This window comes from Cetorhinus maximus, chromosome 2, assembly GCF_964194155.1.
Source record: "Cetorhinus maximus chromosome 2, sCetMax3.hap1.1, whole genome shotgun sequence".
Lineage (NCBI taxonomy): Eukaryota > Metazoa > Chordata > Chondrichthyes > Lamniformes > Cetorhinidae > Cetorhinus > Cetorhinus maximus.
Genome location: NC_135880.1, coordinates 125,915,567 through 125,934,838, shown reverse-complemented (window position 1 = coordinate 125,934,838; position 19,272 = coordinate 125,915,567). Strand labels below are relative to the sequence as shown.

The 19,272-nt window shown below is 42.1% G+C and overlaps 1 protein-coding gene across 1 annotated transcript in view; it reads left to right on the top strand.

Annotated features, from left to right (window-relative positions):
- The window catches only part of LOC144697391 (zinc finger protein GLIS3-like), a 690,064-nt gene that overhangs the window by 164,948 nt on the left and 505,844 nt on the right, over positions 1–19,272 (top strand). The window contains exon 3 of the mRNA XM_078569373.1: positions 7,230–7,425. Coding sequence (XP_078425499.1) covers positions 7,230–7,425 — 196 coding nt within the window. The remainder of the gene's footprint in view (positions 1–7,229; positions 7,426–19,272) is intronic.

Below are 19,272 nucleotides of genomic sequence, written 5' to 3'. Positions count from 1 at the left end.
CAGCCAGACAGGGTTAAGATTAAAATGATTGTTTACTCTAGCATTCACAGACTCTTGAAGTATTTAATTGGTCAATCCACCTGCGATTGAGTTGGTTGCCTTCCTCCAGTTGTGCTCCCATCCTATCTGTGTTATAACCATCAGTGAGTAGGTTGGGTGCAGGTTTCACATTTTTTACATGCTTACATGTCACTCAATCCAAACCCATCCATTTTTTGTGGGTTAATATTCTCCAAAGACCTTTTCTACTTAAACATTCAAATTTTACATTGTGTTGGCTGAACTTTACATCTCACGCTTAATTTTGTAATACTGTTATTAATTATTGACCTCCCTACATGCTCTCTTTATTCATCTTTGATGTAAAGTACAGTTTACATTGGATGTACAGCATAGAAACAGGCCACTTGGCCCAACCAGTCTATGCCAGTGTTTATGCTCCACTTGAGTTTCTTCCCATCTTTCTTCATCTAAATCTACCATCATAACCATCTATTCCCTTATCCCTCAAATGCTTGTCTAGCTTCCCCTTAAGTGCATCTATAATAGTCACTTCAACCACTCCCTGTTTTAGCGAGTTCCACATTCTCATCAGTCTTTGGGTAAAGGAATTCCCTATTGGCTTTCTTGGTGTGTATCTTACATTGATGGCCTCTAGTTATGCTCTTCCCTATAACAAGAAATATTCTTTCTGTATCTATCCTATCAAAACCTTTCATAATTTTACAGACCTCTATTAAGTTGTCCCTCAACCTTTTTTCAAAAGATAAGAGATGCAACCTGTCAATCCTTTCCTGATTTCTATACCTTCTCTGCACCCTCTCCAGTGTCTCTATATTATTTTCATAAAACGGTGACCAGAACTGCATGCAGTACTCTTAAATGTGGTCTAACCAAGATTTGATACAGGTTTAGCATAACTTTCTTATTTTTTAATCCCATTTCTCCAGAAATAAAGCTTAGCGCTTGGTTTGCTTTTTGTTTATGGCCTTGCTAGCTTGTGGCTTTTAGTGTTTGGTGCATTTGTATTCAGGGATCCCTTTGTTTAAAGTGTTAAAGGCTATTATGCTAACAGCTAATATACAACATCAGTGGTATCAGATCACTTGTCACTGGAACTCAGAGAGAGAGAGATGCTTCTGGAAGGAGCCTTGTGCTTATCTAATCCTGTACATGGTTGTATACCATTAATAAATGTGTGGAAGTTCCTGTTTCTAGCAGCCTCTGTTAAACACACCCTGGACCGTTTATGATGATATTTCATACCACACCCCCTAGACTTGCACCTTTAAAGTAATAAGTGACCTCCCTATTCTTCCTACCAAAATGTATTACCTCACAATTGCCTGTGTTGATCTTCATTTGTCCATTCTACAAGTTTATTAATGTCCTCCTGTAATTTGTTGCAGTCCTCCATAGTATTGACTACCATCTCCATCGTACCCCCCTCAAAATTTGATGCCATCCGCAAATTTTAAAATTGTGATTTTGATTCCAAAGTCCAATCATTAATGTAAGTTGTGAACAGCAGTGGTCCCAGCACTGATCCCTTGGGAACACCACTTCCCTTCTTCTACCATTCTGAATAATTACCCTTTACTCCCACTCTGCTTTTTGTCTTAAAGACAATTATCAATCCATTCTGCCATTTGTACCCTGACTCCATATCCTCTGATCTTATTCATTAGTCTATTATAGGGCAACTTATCAAAGATCTTTTGAAACTCCAGATAAATTGCATCTACTGCATTACCATTGTCTACTTTCTATATTTCCATAGGCAAAATTATGCTTCCTACGATCAAGAAATTTTAACCATATGCAATCTGACAATGGGAGTAACCTGCCACAGGATTAACAATTAACCTTGTAATGAGTCATTTCACATGAGAGGCAACCCACTATTTATTCCTATTTTCTTTGAAAGGCCAAGGCATACAAGGGACCAAAGTTTCACATCTGAGTGATGAGAACACTGCTCATCATAACAAGGAGCTGTAGGCAAGGAGACATTCTGGGGAGTTTATCAACAATGGGAACATTATGTATAAGTGATTAACACACGTGCCCAGGCTGTGCAACTGCACCTTCTTAATCTTCCTAACCCTGCCGCTAAGTCTTGGTGATACCCCGACATCCAAAGCAGAGCCGGAGGCAGCTTGCTAACTGCAACGCCCTGTCTGTGATGGCCTGATAGGCATTCCTTGGAGGGCCGAGTCCTAGGGGGCCCCAGCCTGCTTTTGGGGTCCTGCTGTGTGGCAGTGGCACACTCCTCGCCCTGTGGAGCTGACTTGCTGGGTTGAGAGATAGAGGGGATTCGGATGGGCTGGACACTCCTACAGTCACCTGGATTGATGGCCCTAGGGTGTGCACCTGCTGATTCTTGTCCCTATGTGTGACTGAGGGCCCCTGGCTGATTCCTTGAGGAGAAGGGGGAGAGAGTTCGAACTGCCCCGCACCCCTCTTGCATTGACACTGTTGGAGGCCAACTATGGCGTCAGCGATGGAGTTCAGCCCGCACAGCAGTGCAGGACCGATGTCTTGGACCAAGGTCTCCATGGCGGCTGCTATCCTACCAGTGTTGACGACGCTGCATTGGCATGCCGGCGCTATCACCTCAGACTGAAGGTGGACAGACTACTCCATCATGCTCTGCAATCTGAGGAGTGCAGCAGACATCCCTTCCTGATCTTCCTGAAGTATGATGAGTCCACAGGCTCGTCACCTGACTCGGACTCAGCAGATTTCTGATCTCCAGCGGTCCTCCATGTGCCGGAATTCTGGGAAGTCCCTGCCTCTGCCTGCCATGGATCAGACAGTGCGATATGCTCACTACAATGTGATCCTGAGGCTACTCTAAAGCTAGGTCCCACCGAGGTGTGTGTCTCTGCGCTGGTGGAGAATGTGGGTGTGTGCTGTGACAGGACTTCAGTGTGGGTTTCAGCAGATTCCACTTCTGCAGTGCCTTCGGGGCTTGAATCGAGGACGGGGCGTAGACTCCCTCAGCTGTTTCCCAGATATCCCTGCAAAAGCAAGGAGAGGTAATTAGTGCATGGCAGTGGCCTATGAAAGAGGAGACATCATTCACAGTGTGGTTGTCTGATGGATGTTGCACCACTGGATCCTCATTTGGTTGGGCACCTCCGAACTCACCGTCAGCACAGGAACTGTCCAGATCTTCGCCGGCCAGCTGGATGACTCTATTCCACCAGTCTGCAACCCCTCCCTTTTGTTGTGTGCCATCTTGTCCTGCATGAAGACAGATGGAGAGAGTGTAAGCAGGATGCCTGTCAGGCCAGATGGTAAGTAGGCCTGGCATGTGTAGATGGTGAGTGGTGTATGAGAGAGTGAATGGTGATGTGCCCTGAACTGGCAGTGAGTGCGGTCCCTGTGGATGTGTTTCTAAGTGTGTGAGTTGAGAGTGATGAGAAGAGTGTCTTACCCTGGCAGAACGGGATAGATCATTCATCCTCTTTTGGAACTGGGTGGTTGTCCTCTTTTGCAGCGCTTTGGCACTGAGCACTGCTGCCACTGCTTCCCAAGTCAGATTGGTGATGTTGCTCCTGCAGCTAGAGCGGGGGTAGGGGACATCACGGTGGGCCTCCATGGCGTCCAAAAGACGTTCTTCCGTTGCATCACTGAATCAGAGGGCTGCAGTCTTCTTGCCTTTCGAGGCCATGTCTTCTGTGCAGCAATCCTGGACTGGAAGCACTGAGGGGTGTGCCCGCGGCTGCACTTTAAACATGGCACTCGGCATGAGGAAGCGGCGAGGTGACTGCGTGGTGGGCGAATCAGAGGCCGCCATCCAGCGAAACGGCATGTTTTCCAGGAATGCATGATTAATGAGGCAGGATTGGGATGATATGGCATGAAAAGTCGCCATTGTAGCCGGCGGGCAAAACGTTCTATTTCCCGCCCACCACCACACTTAGTGCAAATCTGTAACAATTCCGCCTTTAGGTTTGCATTTGCAAACGATATGGTGCCAGCAGTTTTAGGGAAATGAGCTGGAAAAAGCCACTTTCAGGACACTCACCTCAATTTCCTCTACATTCAATCTTGAATGTCCAAATACAGGGATTTCCCAAAAAACCTTCTGCTGGCTACACTTTTTTGTGTATTCATGGGATGTGAGCATCACAGGTAAGGCAAGCATTTATTGTCCATGGAAAAACTTAGCAGGTCTGGCAGCATCGGCGGAGGAGAGCACAGTTGACGTTTCGAGTCCTCATGAGGTCATGAGTACTCGAAACGTCAACTGTGCTCTCCTCCGCCGATGCTGCCAGACCTGCTGAGTTTTTCCAGGTATTTCTGTTTCTGTTTTTGTTTTGGATTTCCAGCATCCGCAGTTTTTTGCTTTTATATATATATATATTTATTGTCCATCCCTAGTTGCCCTTGTGAAGGTAGTGGTGAGCCACCTTCTTGAACTGCTACAGTCCATGAATTTGACCCAGCAACAATAAAGGAATGGGAAGTCAGGATGGTGTGTGACCTGGAGGGGAACTTGCAGGTGGAGGTATTCCCAGTACCTGCTGCCCTTGTCCTTCTAAGCTCTAAAAGTTGCAGGTTTGGAAGGTGCTATTGAAGTAACCGTGGTGAGTTACTGCAGTTACTTGCAGATGGTAAACACTCCATGCATCAGTGGTGAAGGGAATGAATGTTCTGAATGGTGGATGGTGTGCCAATCTGCTTTGTCTTGGATGGTGTCGGGCTTCTTAACTGTTGTCAGAGTTGCACTAATCCTAGCAGGTGGAAAATATTCAATCACACTCCTGACTTGTGCCTTGTAAATGCTGGACATGCTTTGAAGAGTCAGGAGGTGAGTTACTTGCCTCAAAATACTGAGACTCTGGTTTGCTGTTATTGCCACAATATTTGCATGGCATTTCCAGTTAGGTTTCTGGTCAATGGTAACCTCCAGGATGTTGATAGTGTGGGATACAGCAATGGTAAAACCATTGAATTTCAAGGGTGGGTGGTTAGATTCTCTCTTGTTGGGGATGGTCATTATCTGCAGTTATGCAGCGTGAACGTTACATGACACTTATTAGCCCAAGCCTGATTGTTGTCTGGTCTTGCTGTGGGTGTGCAAAAAGTACTTAATTATTTGAGGAGTTGTGAATGGAACTGAACACTGTGCAATCATCAGCAAAGTCCCCACTTCTGGCATTATGAGGGAGGGAGGTTATTGATGAAGCAGTTGAAAATGGTTGGGCCTTGGACACTAGCCTGTGGAACTCCTGGAATAATATCCTCAGGCTGAAATGGCCTCCAGCAAGCACACCCATCTTCCTTTGTGGTAGGTGTGACTCGAACCAATGGAGATATATTCCCCTGATTCTGATTAATTTCAATTTTACTAGGGCTCCTTGATGCCACACTCATTCAAATGTTGACTTGATGCCTCTGGAATTCAGGTCTTTTGTCCATGTTTGGAGTAAGGCTGTAACGAAGCCTGGAGTTGAGTGTTCCCAGCAGAACCCAAATTGAGCATCGTGGATTAGGTTATTTATTGTTGAGTGCTGCTTGATAGAAATGTTGTCAATACCTTCCATCACGTTGCTGATGATTGAGAGTAGACTGATGGGTTTGTAATTGGCCAGATTGGATTTGTCTACCTTTTTGTAGACAGGACATACCAAGGTAACTTTTCACTTTATTAAGTAGATGCCAGTATTATAATTGTACTTGAACAGCTGGCTGGAGGCATGCATAGTTCTGTAGCACATGCCTTCAACAGTGTAACATGGTTATTGTCGGAGACCATGGCCTTTGCTGTATTCAGTGCGCTCAACACTTTCTTAATATTACATGGAGTGAGTTGGATTAACTGAAAGGTTTTGTGATGGTAAGCAGCTCAGAAGGAGGTCAAGATGGATCATCTAGTAGGCATTTCTGGCTGAAGAAGATTGCAAATGCTTCAGTCTTGTCTTTTGCACTCACGTACTAGGTTCCACCATCATTGAAGATGAAAATGTTTATGGCTGCTTCTCCTCCTGTCACTTGTTTAATTTTCTGCACCATTCACAACCGGACATGGCAGGACTGTTTTGATCTGCTCCATTGGTCTTGGGATTTCTTATGATCTTATGGATCACTTAGTTCTGTCTATAGCATGCTGCTTCTGTTTTTCAGCATGCATGTATCCTGTGTTGTAACTTCACCAGTTAGCATTGTCTAGCATATCAGGCAGGTCTGCTGGTTGAATACCCAACAAGGTGTGGGGAGGAGAGATGGAGTAAAATCAGCATTGCCACGTAAATAAATCAGGGTTTGAACCTCACTGTGGAGTAAAATGCAGTGGGACAGCTTGGAATTATAACCAGACATTCAAATAATTTATGACAAATAATGTATGAAGGAGCAATTCTGGCAAGTAACAGTTTTTTTTAATACAGATTAGTTTATGTCCCATAGCAAACAAATGGAATTTAGTCCACATTACCTGCTAGCCTCTGTTTCTGGTCATGAGTGTTAGGTTTGTCTGAGGCTGGGTCTTGAGCTTAGTTAAAATTACCTTAGAACTTTAATTCTGGATTATTTAGTTTAAATGGTTGAGTTATCCAGCATGCTTGCTTTTTAAAATAGTTTTAGTATATAATGTGACCAATAATAGCAATAACCAGGCAAATCAAAAGACAATTTGGAGCACTGCTCTCGTACAATTATACAATCATATAGATACAGAGAATTGCCATTGTTATTTGGATAAATACATACTCATTTAACAAAGGACTTACTTTCAAAAAGCAATGGGGCAGCACTGTTCTGAAGCGATTCATTTAAACACTGCTTTACCAGGTTTGTAAACACAGGTACAGTACAAGGTGTCATGATCAATAGAGCAATGATGTATAATTATTGAACATGATAAGCGTAATTATTAATTATATCTTCCAAAGCTGAAAAAGCTGTATAAGCTTCATTAAAAGTTAATTTGTAGTTTGAAACAAAAATTATATCAACATAGTTTATATCAACATAATTATATCAACAAGATCGGAGATATAATGTGCTTGAACTTTTTAGAATCCATGTTGACAGGCCCGAAGCAAACCTTTTAGATGAAGTTGCCCTTGTACTGTTCTGTGTCTAAGCTGAAAGCATACTATTATTTAATATATACTAGATGTTTTCCATTTATGTGCACAACACTTGTGTGCGATTTTATAATATTTTGATATATTCTGTTGCCAAACTAACATTTACTTTTATATATACCTCAGGGAACCCTGAGTTTGGACCACAATGCAAAGCAATTGGGAAAGGCACCAGCAACAATCTAGTGGTTACAAGCAGTCCCATGACGCTCCAGAGAACAGGACTTCTATCAAACCAGGCAATTGTTCACAGCAACCACCTCAATCGCACCATATGTCGTCAGATGCACCCAAATCTAAACATTCCTGCTTCAGATACAAGGTCTTGTCATGTTTTTGATTTTAATTTGTTGCTTTAGTTGACCTTTTGATTCCAGATTCTAACCCTGAATCATTATAAGATCTCTCATATTTATAAAGTTTCAAATAATAGGCACAGATTGAGACAGGGGCATTGATAACATTGAGCAAAACAAGAAGATATGAAATTGCTGCGTTTAATATGCTTTCATTTTAGGCTGTCACTAAATCGGCTAGTACGTCTGAACATCTGGTTTGTTGGGCACAAATTTAATGAGCTTCAAATGGTGAGCATTTTTGGAGATCTTGCCCAAACATAGAGAACATCATTAGCCCTTCCTAATTTTGTACAATCCTTTGTAAATTGGCCCTGTACCAAAATCAATTATTTTTTTCATAAATTCACATTTTCAGTACTGCACACCCATCTAAAATGGGTATTTCTGCAATTTACTACTTAAGATTTTATGATTTTGATTGGAAATTTAGTATTGGATTTAAAATGGTATTTTTTTAGCTTTCACCTAGCTGTATCTGCATAATCTTTTGTGAAAGATTTGTTCTTGGCATTTGCAGCAAGACTCTTTTTACAGAATCCTTTTCCCACAATGCAGTTGCAGACAGTAGTTGTTCCATTTGCAGCAACCAGTGTTCATGGAAATGAGATTTGGTATTCCAGTGTCAATGATGGATTTCAAAAAGGAAGAATTCATACAAATATAGGTGCAGCTATACTTCAGGTGTTTTGTGCCTATTCATCCTCATCCCACGAGTCAAGTCTTCTGACGCACACACACCTACTTGGGACTATATAAAGAGATCTGTCCTCACTACTTAAACTTTGGTAGGGAACTGCCACTAAGTTACACCCTCTCCTCATGTCTGACCTCTGACTACTTTCACCACATTGAGAGCCCTATCTAAAGCTATGCTTAAAAGCCTTGGTTCATTGTCTGCTGATCTTTCATCCTGAGCCTTTTGTTTGGCAGTTTTTGTCTGTGGTGGTTTGACATTGCCTGCTACTGTCAGGGGCAGGGCAAGGAGGCAGGTCCCAAGTCGACCTCAGCTGGAATGGGAATCAAACCCAGGCTGATGGCATTAATCTGAAACCACATGCTAGCCATCTAGCCAACTGAGCTAACCAGCCCCAGGGAGCTACAGTATGAACGACTGAATATTTCCAATCTAATACCAGTAACTTTTTCCACATCAGTCCAGCAGTCCATAGAACAAATGATGGACTCTCATTTGCCAAAGAAACACTGTTATCAATTTTCTCAAGAAATAGAAGAAACAGCATAATATTGTATACCTGTCTAAAAGGTCAGAGCCTTATAAATGGTGCACCAAAGGCCTCTGGAGCTCCTAGCATTAATATGTGGTATATTTCGGCTTGTAGAGAAATTTTCTGTTAATATCCAGATGTTGTTGGAACAGAGTGATGCAAGTAAATTAGCCATCATCTGGCCATAGCCATAAAACTTTCATTTTGCACCAGTCCACTATGCCACCATTATTTCTGGGAATGGATGTACTGGATGAATAATTGTTAGAGAACCAAGGGCATACTTGGTGAACAGATCCAGAATGCAGGTACAATAAAACTCATTAAGCCACCAAAATTCTGGTGAAACATGCTGAAGTAGACATTCTTTTGACTGTACAGATAAGGGGAATATTGCTGTATAGCCCTGATAAGATGTTGACAATTACACTGTCTGCACAGATTCCTATTGCGTAATTGCACCCTGCAGAAAGACGTGCATATGCAACAGGAGAGGCAGGCTGCTTGAGGCCTTGGGAGACAAGAGAAAGAAGAAGAAACAATTGGATGTGATCTGTAATCAGGGAGAAACCAGGATTGAGTTTCCTTCTATTCAGTTTTAGGCCAACCAGCTGCCCACATGTGCCTAGTATGGCAAGAGACTTGGTTCATTCTTGGGGCAGCACTTCTTTAACATACAGCTGGTGTGTTGCTGACAGAAAATTAGTGCTTCAGGCTTTTAGCCTGGAAAAGGGTAGAGCTGGGGGTGGTCTAAAATATGCATTGAATATTAAGTTCACTAAGACTCCTAGGTATCTCTTAATTTCACCGTTAGTTATTTTATCACCATGGAATACATCATGGGCTGAATTTTCCCCCCGTCAGGGGGGAAGTTGAAGGGCGGGCGCGCACAGGCGCACTTCTGATTGGCACCCCCGATCGGAGGCGTGGCGCCATTTTACGTGGGTGGGCCAATTAAGGCCCACCCAGCATGACGTCTGCACAGAAGCGCTGTGTGCTCCCTGTGCGGGCAGGGGAATCCCAAAATCAAGCGTGCGCTCTTTTGCAGCTCAAAATGTTAAAAACCTAAAAATAGAAAAATATAATTTCCCTAACATGTCCCCTCATGTGACAATGTCACATGAGTTGGGACATGTCCATAATTTTTACAAAACCTTTTCTAAAACTTTTTAAAACCTACATGAAATCTCATCCCTTCCGTGGATGAGGTTTCGTGTTTTTTCTAATTCCTGCCGGGACCCCTGGTCTGCCCGCCAACCTTAAGGTTGGACGGGCAGGTCCTTTAATTACTTAATTGACTCTGTCAATGGCCTCAATTGGCTATTGACAGGTCGGCAGGCACGCAGCTGATTTTGCTGCACCCACGCCTTCCTGAAAATTTAAATGGGGTGCGGTGACGTCGGGAGTTCCCCCGATGTCACTGCGCATCATTTTACACGTCGGCGAGCGGGCCCCGCCCCCGCTCACCGACTCGTAAAATCCTGCCCTATGTGTCACTTATTTTCCATTCGTATGGATGGTACTTTACTCTTACATTACATTTGCTGTCATTCTGCTGCCCTATGTCAAATCAATCCTCCTACTTCATCTACAGTCAGTGTTCTCCAAACTGCAACCAAATGTTGGTGAAATTTTCAGTCACCAGAGAGAGATGAATGTCACTTGGTATTGGTTCAGTTATAGTGTTGCTAGTTTGAAGCCAAAGTTGCATGAGACTACTTCTGTCACACCCAAAACAGAAGCAACACTTCAAAATGTAGAGTGCAATACAGATTTCAAGATCAAAATCTAATAAGATTTCTTATTCATTTTTTGCATCAAATTGGTGCCTTTTATTAAAGCATGAATTTAAGCTATTAGGTTCACACAACTAAGGTGTGGAGTGGGTGGTTTTAGCAGTTCCTGCCAATCTATTTTATTGAACTTTTCAAAGATTCAGCATATCCATTACTCTGTGGTACAGTCCTTAGTTACTTGAGTTCATTTATGGTTAGAACTCTCTGTTGATTCATCCTTTGAAAATCACAAGGAATAAGGGGATCATTCATAACTATCTTTTTCAGAGAGTACAGAATGTACTACTTTACCTTACTCCCCCTTCCAGCAGATTGTTGTGACTTATGCACCACTCCATGGACCATTAAATGTCTTTTCTCTCCTCCCTTGCCAATACTCAATGTATTCCAGTGAAAATTACGACATTTATTTGAGGCCCTTATAGTCACATAACCACTTCCTTGTTGAGTTGAATAATAGTCCTGTTGGATGTAAGTTTTAGATATTTAATTTATGGCAATTGTAATAATAATGGAGTGAATTTTCCTCATGGAGTAACAGAGGCAGTGGGACTTCTGCCTGATCCTCTGACTCCACTGCAACTCTGATCCATATTTCTTGGTCATGGGCCATTGGCTATTTTGGGTTAGTTCCTAATGGGATTCCCACCATCTATAGCAAATCCACAAGAGCCAAAGAGAAATGGAGTGAGTATGCCACTGTTGTACCAGCTGATGAGGGATGTTAAAAGAGTCCTGAAGAAGAAAGAGGTCTACAATAATGAATGCTTTACGTCCAAATCTGAGGGCAAGGAATTCTTTATGTCACTTTTCCTTATGTCACTATCTAACACCTGCCTGTAGGTGGTAAGAGGTGCTAACAGAAGAGATATCATCCAGGTGGCTGGGCCAAGAGGGAAGTCAGATGCAAATTCTCTAACTGCATTTATACATGTTAGGTGGGGAAAAGGGTGGCTGTCAGGGCTCCAGGCAAGAGTAAGGAAACCTAAGCTTGGGCTATTATTTTTCACCACCACTTGTTGTGACATTTAAGAGAGAATATGCTAACGAGCAAGTAGCCAGGATGTAAACCATGTGACCAGCAGACATTGTTCAGAGTGGCTTTCAGTTTTGTAAGCAGTATGTGGTGTGAAGCAGTTGCAGCTGAACTCTAACGTTAACAATAGTTGTTGCATGCTTATAGTAAATCTGTTTGCTGAGCAATTCTTTACTACATCTTCAAATAAACTGAACCCATGGGAAGAATTTTCCCCCCATCGGGGGAGAAGCGCAGGAGCCGGTGCGAGCATGCGCGCCTCCAATCGGCGCCCCTCTGATCAGCGCCCCCAATCAGAGCCGTGCCGCCATTTTAAGTGGGCAGGCCAATTAAGACCCACCCAGCGTGACATCCACCAGGAAGCACTATGCACTCCCTGTGCGGGCCGGGGTGGGGGGGGCGGGGGGGTTGGATTCCCTCAGCCAGGAATGCGTTCTTTTGCGCATGCGCGCAAAAGAGTGCACTGATCTTCCTGAGGCTAAGTGCAGCCTCAGGGAGATCAGCTCAGAATTAAAACTTTGAAGGTAAATGTTGAAAAACATTTCCCTGACATGTCCTCTCATGTGATACTGTCCATCACTTTAACTCAAACATTTATTAAATTTAAAAAAACCCTCATGAAACCTCATCCCACCCGTGGATGAGGCTTCATGCTTTTTCTGAAGCCTGCCAGGACTCCCGGCCTGCCCGCCAACCCTAAGGTTGGACAGGCAGGTCCATTAATTATGTTAATGACTTTTTAAATGGCCTCAGTAGGCCGTTGACAGGTCGGCGGGCCCACAGCTGATTCGGTTGCGCCCCCGCCAACCTGAAAATGGAGATGGCGCGGGGGTGACATCGGGAGTTCTGCCGAATGTCATCCTGTGTCATTTTACGCGTCGGCGAGCGAGCCCCACCCCCCCGCTTGCCGACTTAAAGATCCTGCCCTATGTTTAGTTTACCAGCCCTGTTTGAGATTGGTGAGTTTGTATTAATTAAACCTGGGAATACAACACCACTCTCCCACACATTTTCAGGTGAAGATTGGGGTAGTGGAGGAAAATCCAACTCAATGTGCCTTTGTGAATCTAAAAGTTTTTTTTTCATAATTTTGTTGCAAATACATAATTTAAATAAGCAGAACAATATACTAGAGTACAACAGTGTAATTTCAAGGCCTTCATGAATAATGACATTTTCATTCTTTTGTTAAAGAAACCTTCATGTTATATTACACTCTGCTATCTCTAGCTCCAGCAAATTCTAATAATTTGTGAATGATTAAATGAAACAAGAAGTTGACTAGTTCTCTTAAATGGTCATTGTAGCCTGATGTTTATTCTGGAGATAATGGAGCCAATTTTCCTCACCTCAACTTTCCTCAAGCTACCTGGGTATATGTGAACTCCACCTGACCCCACCTGAATTTATGGGTTCAGCATATTCAGCATACTGGGCATATGTTTGCCCCTTGTGCCAGGAAGAAGGGTGGAAATCCAACCATTGCTGCATGTCTGATACATCTGCCATAATATTGCCTGCTCCCTGTGGGGCCTTCTAACTGCTATCCAAAAACATCAGCCATATGGCCTCCAGCCATAAAGATATCTGCAAAAGATATGTTCACTTATTTTTCCTTGTTCCATCTTCTTGCTGCTTGCCCCCTCTCAGCAATATGGGTGGGTTCTGCATAGGCTCTAAGGGTGTTCTCAGTGCTGCTGAAAATCGGGGTTTTGAGAACAGAGGAAGGTGCCACTGTATCATTGTGCTCTTATGGTAAAGATATGTGAATGCTTGTGTCTGCAAGCATGTGCAATATGTCTGCAAGCACGCCCTCTTCCCATTTCCTCTTGGGGACACCTTGAAACTGGCCCTAATATCAGTTCATGTTAAAGGCAGTATTAGATACCAGAGCATATCAGTGGTCTGCAATGTATAAAGCACACAGAAGGTTAAGTATTACATAACACAATATTTTCTTAGTATTCAAAAATGGAATATCAATTCTATTTTCAGGATTTTGGATTAATTGAATATTTTATTAACACCATGCTTATGTAAGCTTTACAGGCCCAAAAAGACACAGCTCCAGCATAAATAAGGCAGAGGAGGACTCTTGCACCACTGCTGATTACCCCCCCCCCACCCCCCCCACCCCCCGTACTCCCCCGACCCCAGCACCCACCCCAACCTTCCACCCTTCCTACCCCCCAGACTACCCAGAGTCAGGGCTTGGTCATCTTAATTAAATATTCTCATCCACACTTGTGTTAGTATGGGCAGATCCTGGATCCCCATGAGAAAAAGTCATGAGGAAGATGTAATATCAGCTGGCCATAGACACTTGCCTTTAGTGGACACCCTCATAAAGTTCCTATGTGTAAGAGAGCCAATATTAACAAATTGATAAGTGGACTTCTGGGGCCTTCCAATCCATGACCCCAGTCTGGAGATACCAACGCGCCTCAACCCAAAAGAGAAACCATAACAATAAAATAATGTCTTAAAATGTGCCCACTGTTCTTTCAAACTGAAATTCTATTGTAATTTATAAAAGTTCACTGTTTGATCGTAAAGTGACCCTCAGGAAAGAACCTTCAAGTTTAGCTGATTTCTTTCAGTTATCCATTGACAGAATGAAAGCAAATGGTTATCTTTAGGGGGGGAGAAAAATCAAAATTTATGTACCTTGAAGTCACATGATGGCAGAGAAACAAAGCAAGGATATTGTTTCAAGTTGTCTCTTCGACACTTGAACGGCTAATTACAATTTTTTTCTGACCTAACTAATCTATAAAGGAATTTCAAAAATTTCTAAGGTAAGACGATTTGATAATATACAAACATGCTCAAGGCCAACCTATGAACATATTATTCTGTGTCATTTGTAAACTTTATTCTTTGGCTATTGGTAATGCACTTGAAAACCTATGATTTTGACATGTTCTCCACATTTTTCCCCAATTGAAATTCTGCAAAACTTTTATATTTATGTGTGTGAGTGCACACATATATATTTGTACATGCAGACATGTGCTGATGTAAAAACTTCCAACAAGCTACTAGTTGTCCACTGCATCCTCATTAGATCAGAAGACCTTGTGCAGAACATCAATTTCTTTGCCATGCTGTAAATATGTTACATTAATTTTAGTCACACTGTGATGGAAACCATGCTGGGACTATGTGTAAATCACCTCATTAGTATGTATTTGCTGTAATGGAACAATGTTCTTGATATTCAAATAAAAAGCTATTTCTAGGGTAACAGCACTTGAAAACATGTAGAGGTTGATTTTTTGAATTGATGCATTATGAATATATAATGGAAATTCAGCTGTGGAGGTCAGCAATCTGGACAAGATTTTCTGTCCATTAACATTGAAGAACATGCTGACATCCTCACCCCTTTAATGGTTGCGGTTCATGAAAAGAAAATAATTGTCTGTACACCCAGAGTACTTCGGGTCAGTAATAAAATTTACTTAATGATGTGTTGTCACCACCAATCCACTGAAAAAGCTTTTAAATTTTACATGACGTAAAATAAAGTGGGGTAGAATTAGGTGATAATGATAAATGATGTACTTACTTTGTTTACTTTCTTGTTTTTCCATATCCTTCTCTGCCATGGCCACATTATATTATTACATTATGCACATTTAGGCCCAAATTTTCCCTTCTGCTGGGAGCATAGAGTTGGGAAATTTCCTGACTCCCCAAACCTGACTCGGGAGAACTTCTCCAAACAGGTAAGTGTTGGGGGGGTGCTGGTGCTAACTGGAGTTGGGCCCGCTGCCTCTGGAAACAGTGCAGAGGCAGCCATAGGGTCTGCTGAGTGCTGAGGCAGGCCTCAGTGCTCTGTAACTTTATCCCAGTTATAATAACAACTGTAAGGGCCTCACCTTCACACCCCCTCACCCCTACACACCCCCCATGCCCCATTCATGGCAACTCATACCACCTCATGCCTTGCACACACCCTCATGGTCCCTCATGCCCTCCATGCCAACCCATGCCCCTCACTCATCACCATGACCTTTTATAGCCCCCATGCCAACTTAGTGCCAACTCATGCCAACCTATGCTCCCAGAACCACCACACTTTGCCCTTACTGCCTCCAAGCCAACTCATCCAGTATCCTCCACAGGCTGACTTCAGGAGCCATGCTGAGATGAAATAAAATAAAGTTATAAGCATCTATTACAGACTTCACTATATTAAAAAAAAACATTTTCTTTGATAAAAGCCCACTCAATAAATTTAAATCCCTTCAAGTGCTTAATCTCTCATAAAAATAAACATTTGTATACATAGCCCCACATCATAGACAGTTTATCCCTTTACAACCACTTGGAGCTGCCAATAAAACTCTGAATTACAGGGATCCCATTGTGATAAGGATAGGTTGTGGAAACAGTCAAGCAGTTCTGATACTATAATGATAACCCTCAGGCTCATACCAACAAAGACCTGTTGAAATTGCAAGCACTATTTTTTTTTCAATTGAGAGACAGAGCAAGCTTTTTTTTTCAAAATTTAAAGAGCAGGGATTTTAAATGACTTGGAATCTCGACAGTTCCACAGACCTTATCCATCCTTTAATGTTCATTTATGCCTACTCTTAAAAATCCCAAAAGGGTACCTGATCTCTCTAAAGAACTCCGGTAGGTTTAGAGCTTTTCCTCAAATTCGTAAACACCACAAGTCATGATTCAGAAGCCTGGGTGATGAAAATTACTCCTGAGTAAAGGCAGTTGCACTTTTAAATGTGCTGCTGCTTCCGTGAATGATGGATCTGTGAAACACATTCTGCTCCCATTCTCCCAACACCCCCACCCCTGACGAAAATAGTCGGTGCCAGATACGGGGGTGGGACTTCTGGATTTGAAGCTTGAGCACTATTTTGGCTATGGACAGAGCCCTTCCATCCTGTGAAATTCAGGCCTCACTGTTTTGGCTTAATATCAAAGAAGACTCTGGACTTGTTCCTCATCAAATTCATGTTTGAACACGCATCAGAAACAACTAATGTTATAGTTAGTACATTCACAACTTGCAAAACAAGTTTTAAAAATTAGAATTTTAAGATATATTTTATTACATTTAATAAAATTAAAAGATTAAAAGATCTTTCAAAGTCTTTCTGAAGTGCAGCGAATATAGCTTCTAAAACCAAAGTTTGCTCTAGTAACTATGTGAACTATGTATCTATTTTTTAAAAATACAAAATATTACTTTATTTAATGTGCTTTCATTCTGCAGTGATGTTCATCTTAAATTCTGGGCAAAAAATAAAATTCAATTTAATTTTAGTTGACTCGGATTTAAACTCATTTGGAAAGATATTAGTTTTTTTACCCACTTTAAATGATTCAGAATTATATGCTTACCAAGTAAACACTTTCTTGATGGCTTAGTTGGTTAGGACCAAAAGAATTCCAGGTTCAATCATTGGTCGGTATGAATTAATTTATATCAGCCAGGTAGAGACATTTCAGTTGACCTCAGTGCCACTGCCTAGGGAATGGGAAATTGTTCTTGATTCCTACTCAAGATTGGAAGTCACAATTCCTGCATATAGGTGGATATTGTTGGATCTTGGGTACGATGGCCACCAAACCCCCATAAGAAAAAAAGACTTGCATTTATGTAGCACCCGTCTTCACCACAGTACATCCCAAAGAACTTTATAGCTAAGTAGTTTTGAAGTGTAGTCACTGTTGAAGTGTAGTCACTGTTGTAATGTAGAATACGCAATAGCCAATTTGCACACAGCAAACTCTCGTAACAGCAATATGATGATGAGCAGTTTGATGAAAGGTCATCTCAACTTGAAAAGTTAAATCTGTTCTCCATATGCTGCCTGACCTGCTGCGTATTTCCAGCATTTTTGAATGATGGTATTGTTTTCGCACTTCTGCACTTCTGTATATGAAGAAGTTCTACTATTGGATAATGCCATGCAGAACCTGGCAAACTTGACGTTACTGCCTTTTTCGACAATTTAGCAACAAGTTACATTTTTGAACAGTGAGGATAAAAGCAGCTGAGCTAATTGTTAAAGGGCAAAGATCCAATTAAATTAAGTAAAAAAGAAAGATGCTGCATTTATGTAGCATTTTATTAGAATGCACCGAAGTGCTATACAACAAATTAATTACTTCTGAAGTTTACTCACTCTAGTTTTTCAAGCAAATGCAGCAGAAAATAGACACAGCAAGGTCCCACAAACAATAGCTGAATGAATTGCCAGAGGTCATATTCTCAGCTGTCACCTAGCAGTTATCATACTTGGGCTACATAAATTAAGCTTTGAATTAAGCTTTAATGCCTACATTGATTTGGTTATCCGCCGTGAGTAACCCTTCGCAGTGAACACCATGGGATTATTACTTTTAATTACCTCTATCCATAATAATTAAGGGCTATTCTTTGAGCATCCATGACCCATATACCTCTTTTGTCATCTGAGGCAACTAGATGGAAAAGGTGTTGTACTACTTCGGCAGACAACAGGCTTATTTGTGCCTACTCTTGCTCTGTCCTGAGCCACCTCCAGGATTTCCAGGGACCTGTGGGTGAACATATTACTGGCCTGCATAAAATGTGCATGAAAGCCTATATCAGGGTTCTCTCAGTCCAATCCCAAGCATGTTTAATCTAACCATGTCAGTCCTATAAATTTCAGCCCTTGTCAGAGCATTTAAGACAGGAACTGTGGCTATGATGTACCTAATTTATTTTCTTAATTTTCCTTTCAGTATCTTATTTTTCTTTCTCCTGCTCTCAGTCCAATCTTTCTTTCCCTCTCATTATTTCTCTTTCTGTAACTGATTTGACTCTAATTCACCCTCCATTTCTTTCTGAATCCTAAAACTCATTGGTTAAGGAGATGCCCAATTGGATCTGCCACTCTCATCATGCCATTATCAGCTCTCATTCCCAGCAAATTAAGGGGCAAAATATTTTGAGTTGAAGGGCGCAGGGAAAAGATGAACAGTATATCCTGCAAGATGCCCTCCTTGAGCAAGGTTTGGCCCATTAGGGTATGCCAGAATGTTACTGGATATTGGGGTGCCAATGTTGGCAGGAGCTCAAAGACACCACTGCAAAACCTAACCTGATTGGCATATGTCCACAGGTTCCTTTGTTGATTCAGACAATCGTCAGCTTGGAGGCTTCCTGGTGCCAAACTGTTTGAGGCAATTTAAATAAATGAACAATCTCACGCAACAACAAGGCTCACAAAAGCATTAGTGCCAGGGGAAACCAAATGAAGAAACTACAGAATGCTCCTTTAAAAGGCCTATGGCACTTTACTTGAAAGGCTTTGGCCTTCTGCCTGCAGGTCTCTCTGAAGCCTTATCCCCTGCCAGGTTTCACTGGTGTGCTATAGTCATGGGCTGCAAAATTTGCCTCTGTAGTGACCATATTTTGGGCACTATGGGTGCCACTTGTCGTCCAAAATGACATCTACAGCATGTGCACACACTTCTGGTGTGGGCCGCGGCAGACACTACTTGGGTAGATCAGTAGTACTGGCGCTAGGGGTGTGTGCTGGAAGCATGCAGAGTAGGCAGACTATGATGTCAATCAGCATGTAAAGCTGGTTAAACTTTAGTGTTGATATTTTCAATCACAACATTCAAGTTGATACCTGTCTTAACCTTGGACAGCTGAATATGCTTCAGCAGCAGGACAGTCCCCAGAACACTGCTAATTAAAGAGATCATCAACCATTCTCCAACTAGTGGCTCATTAATTTCTAT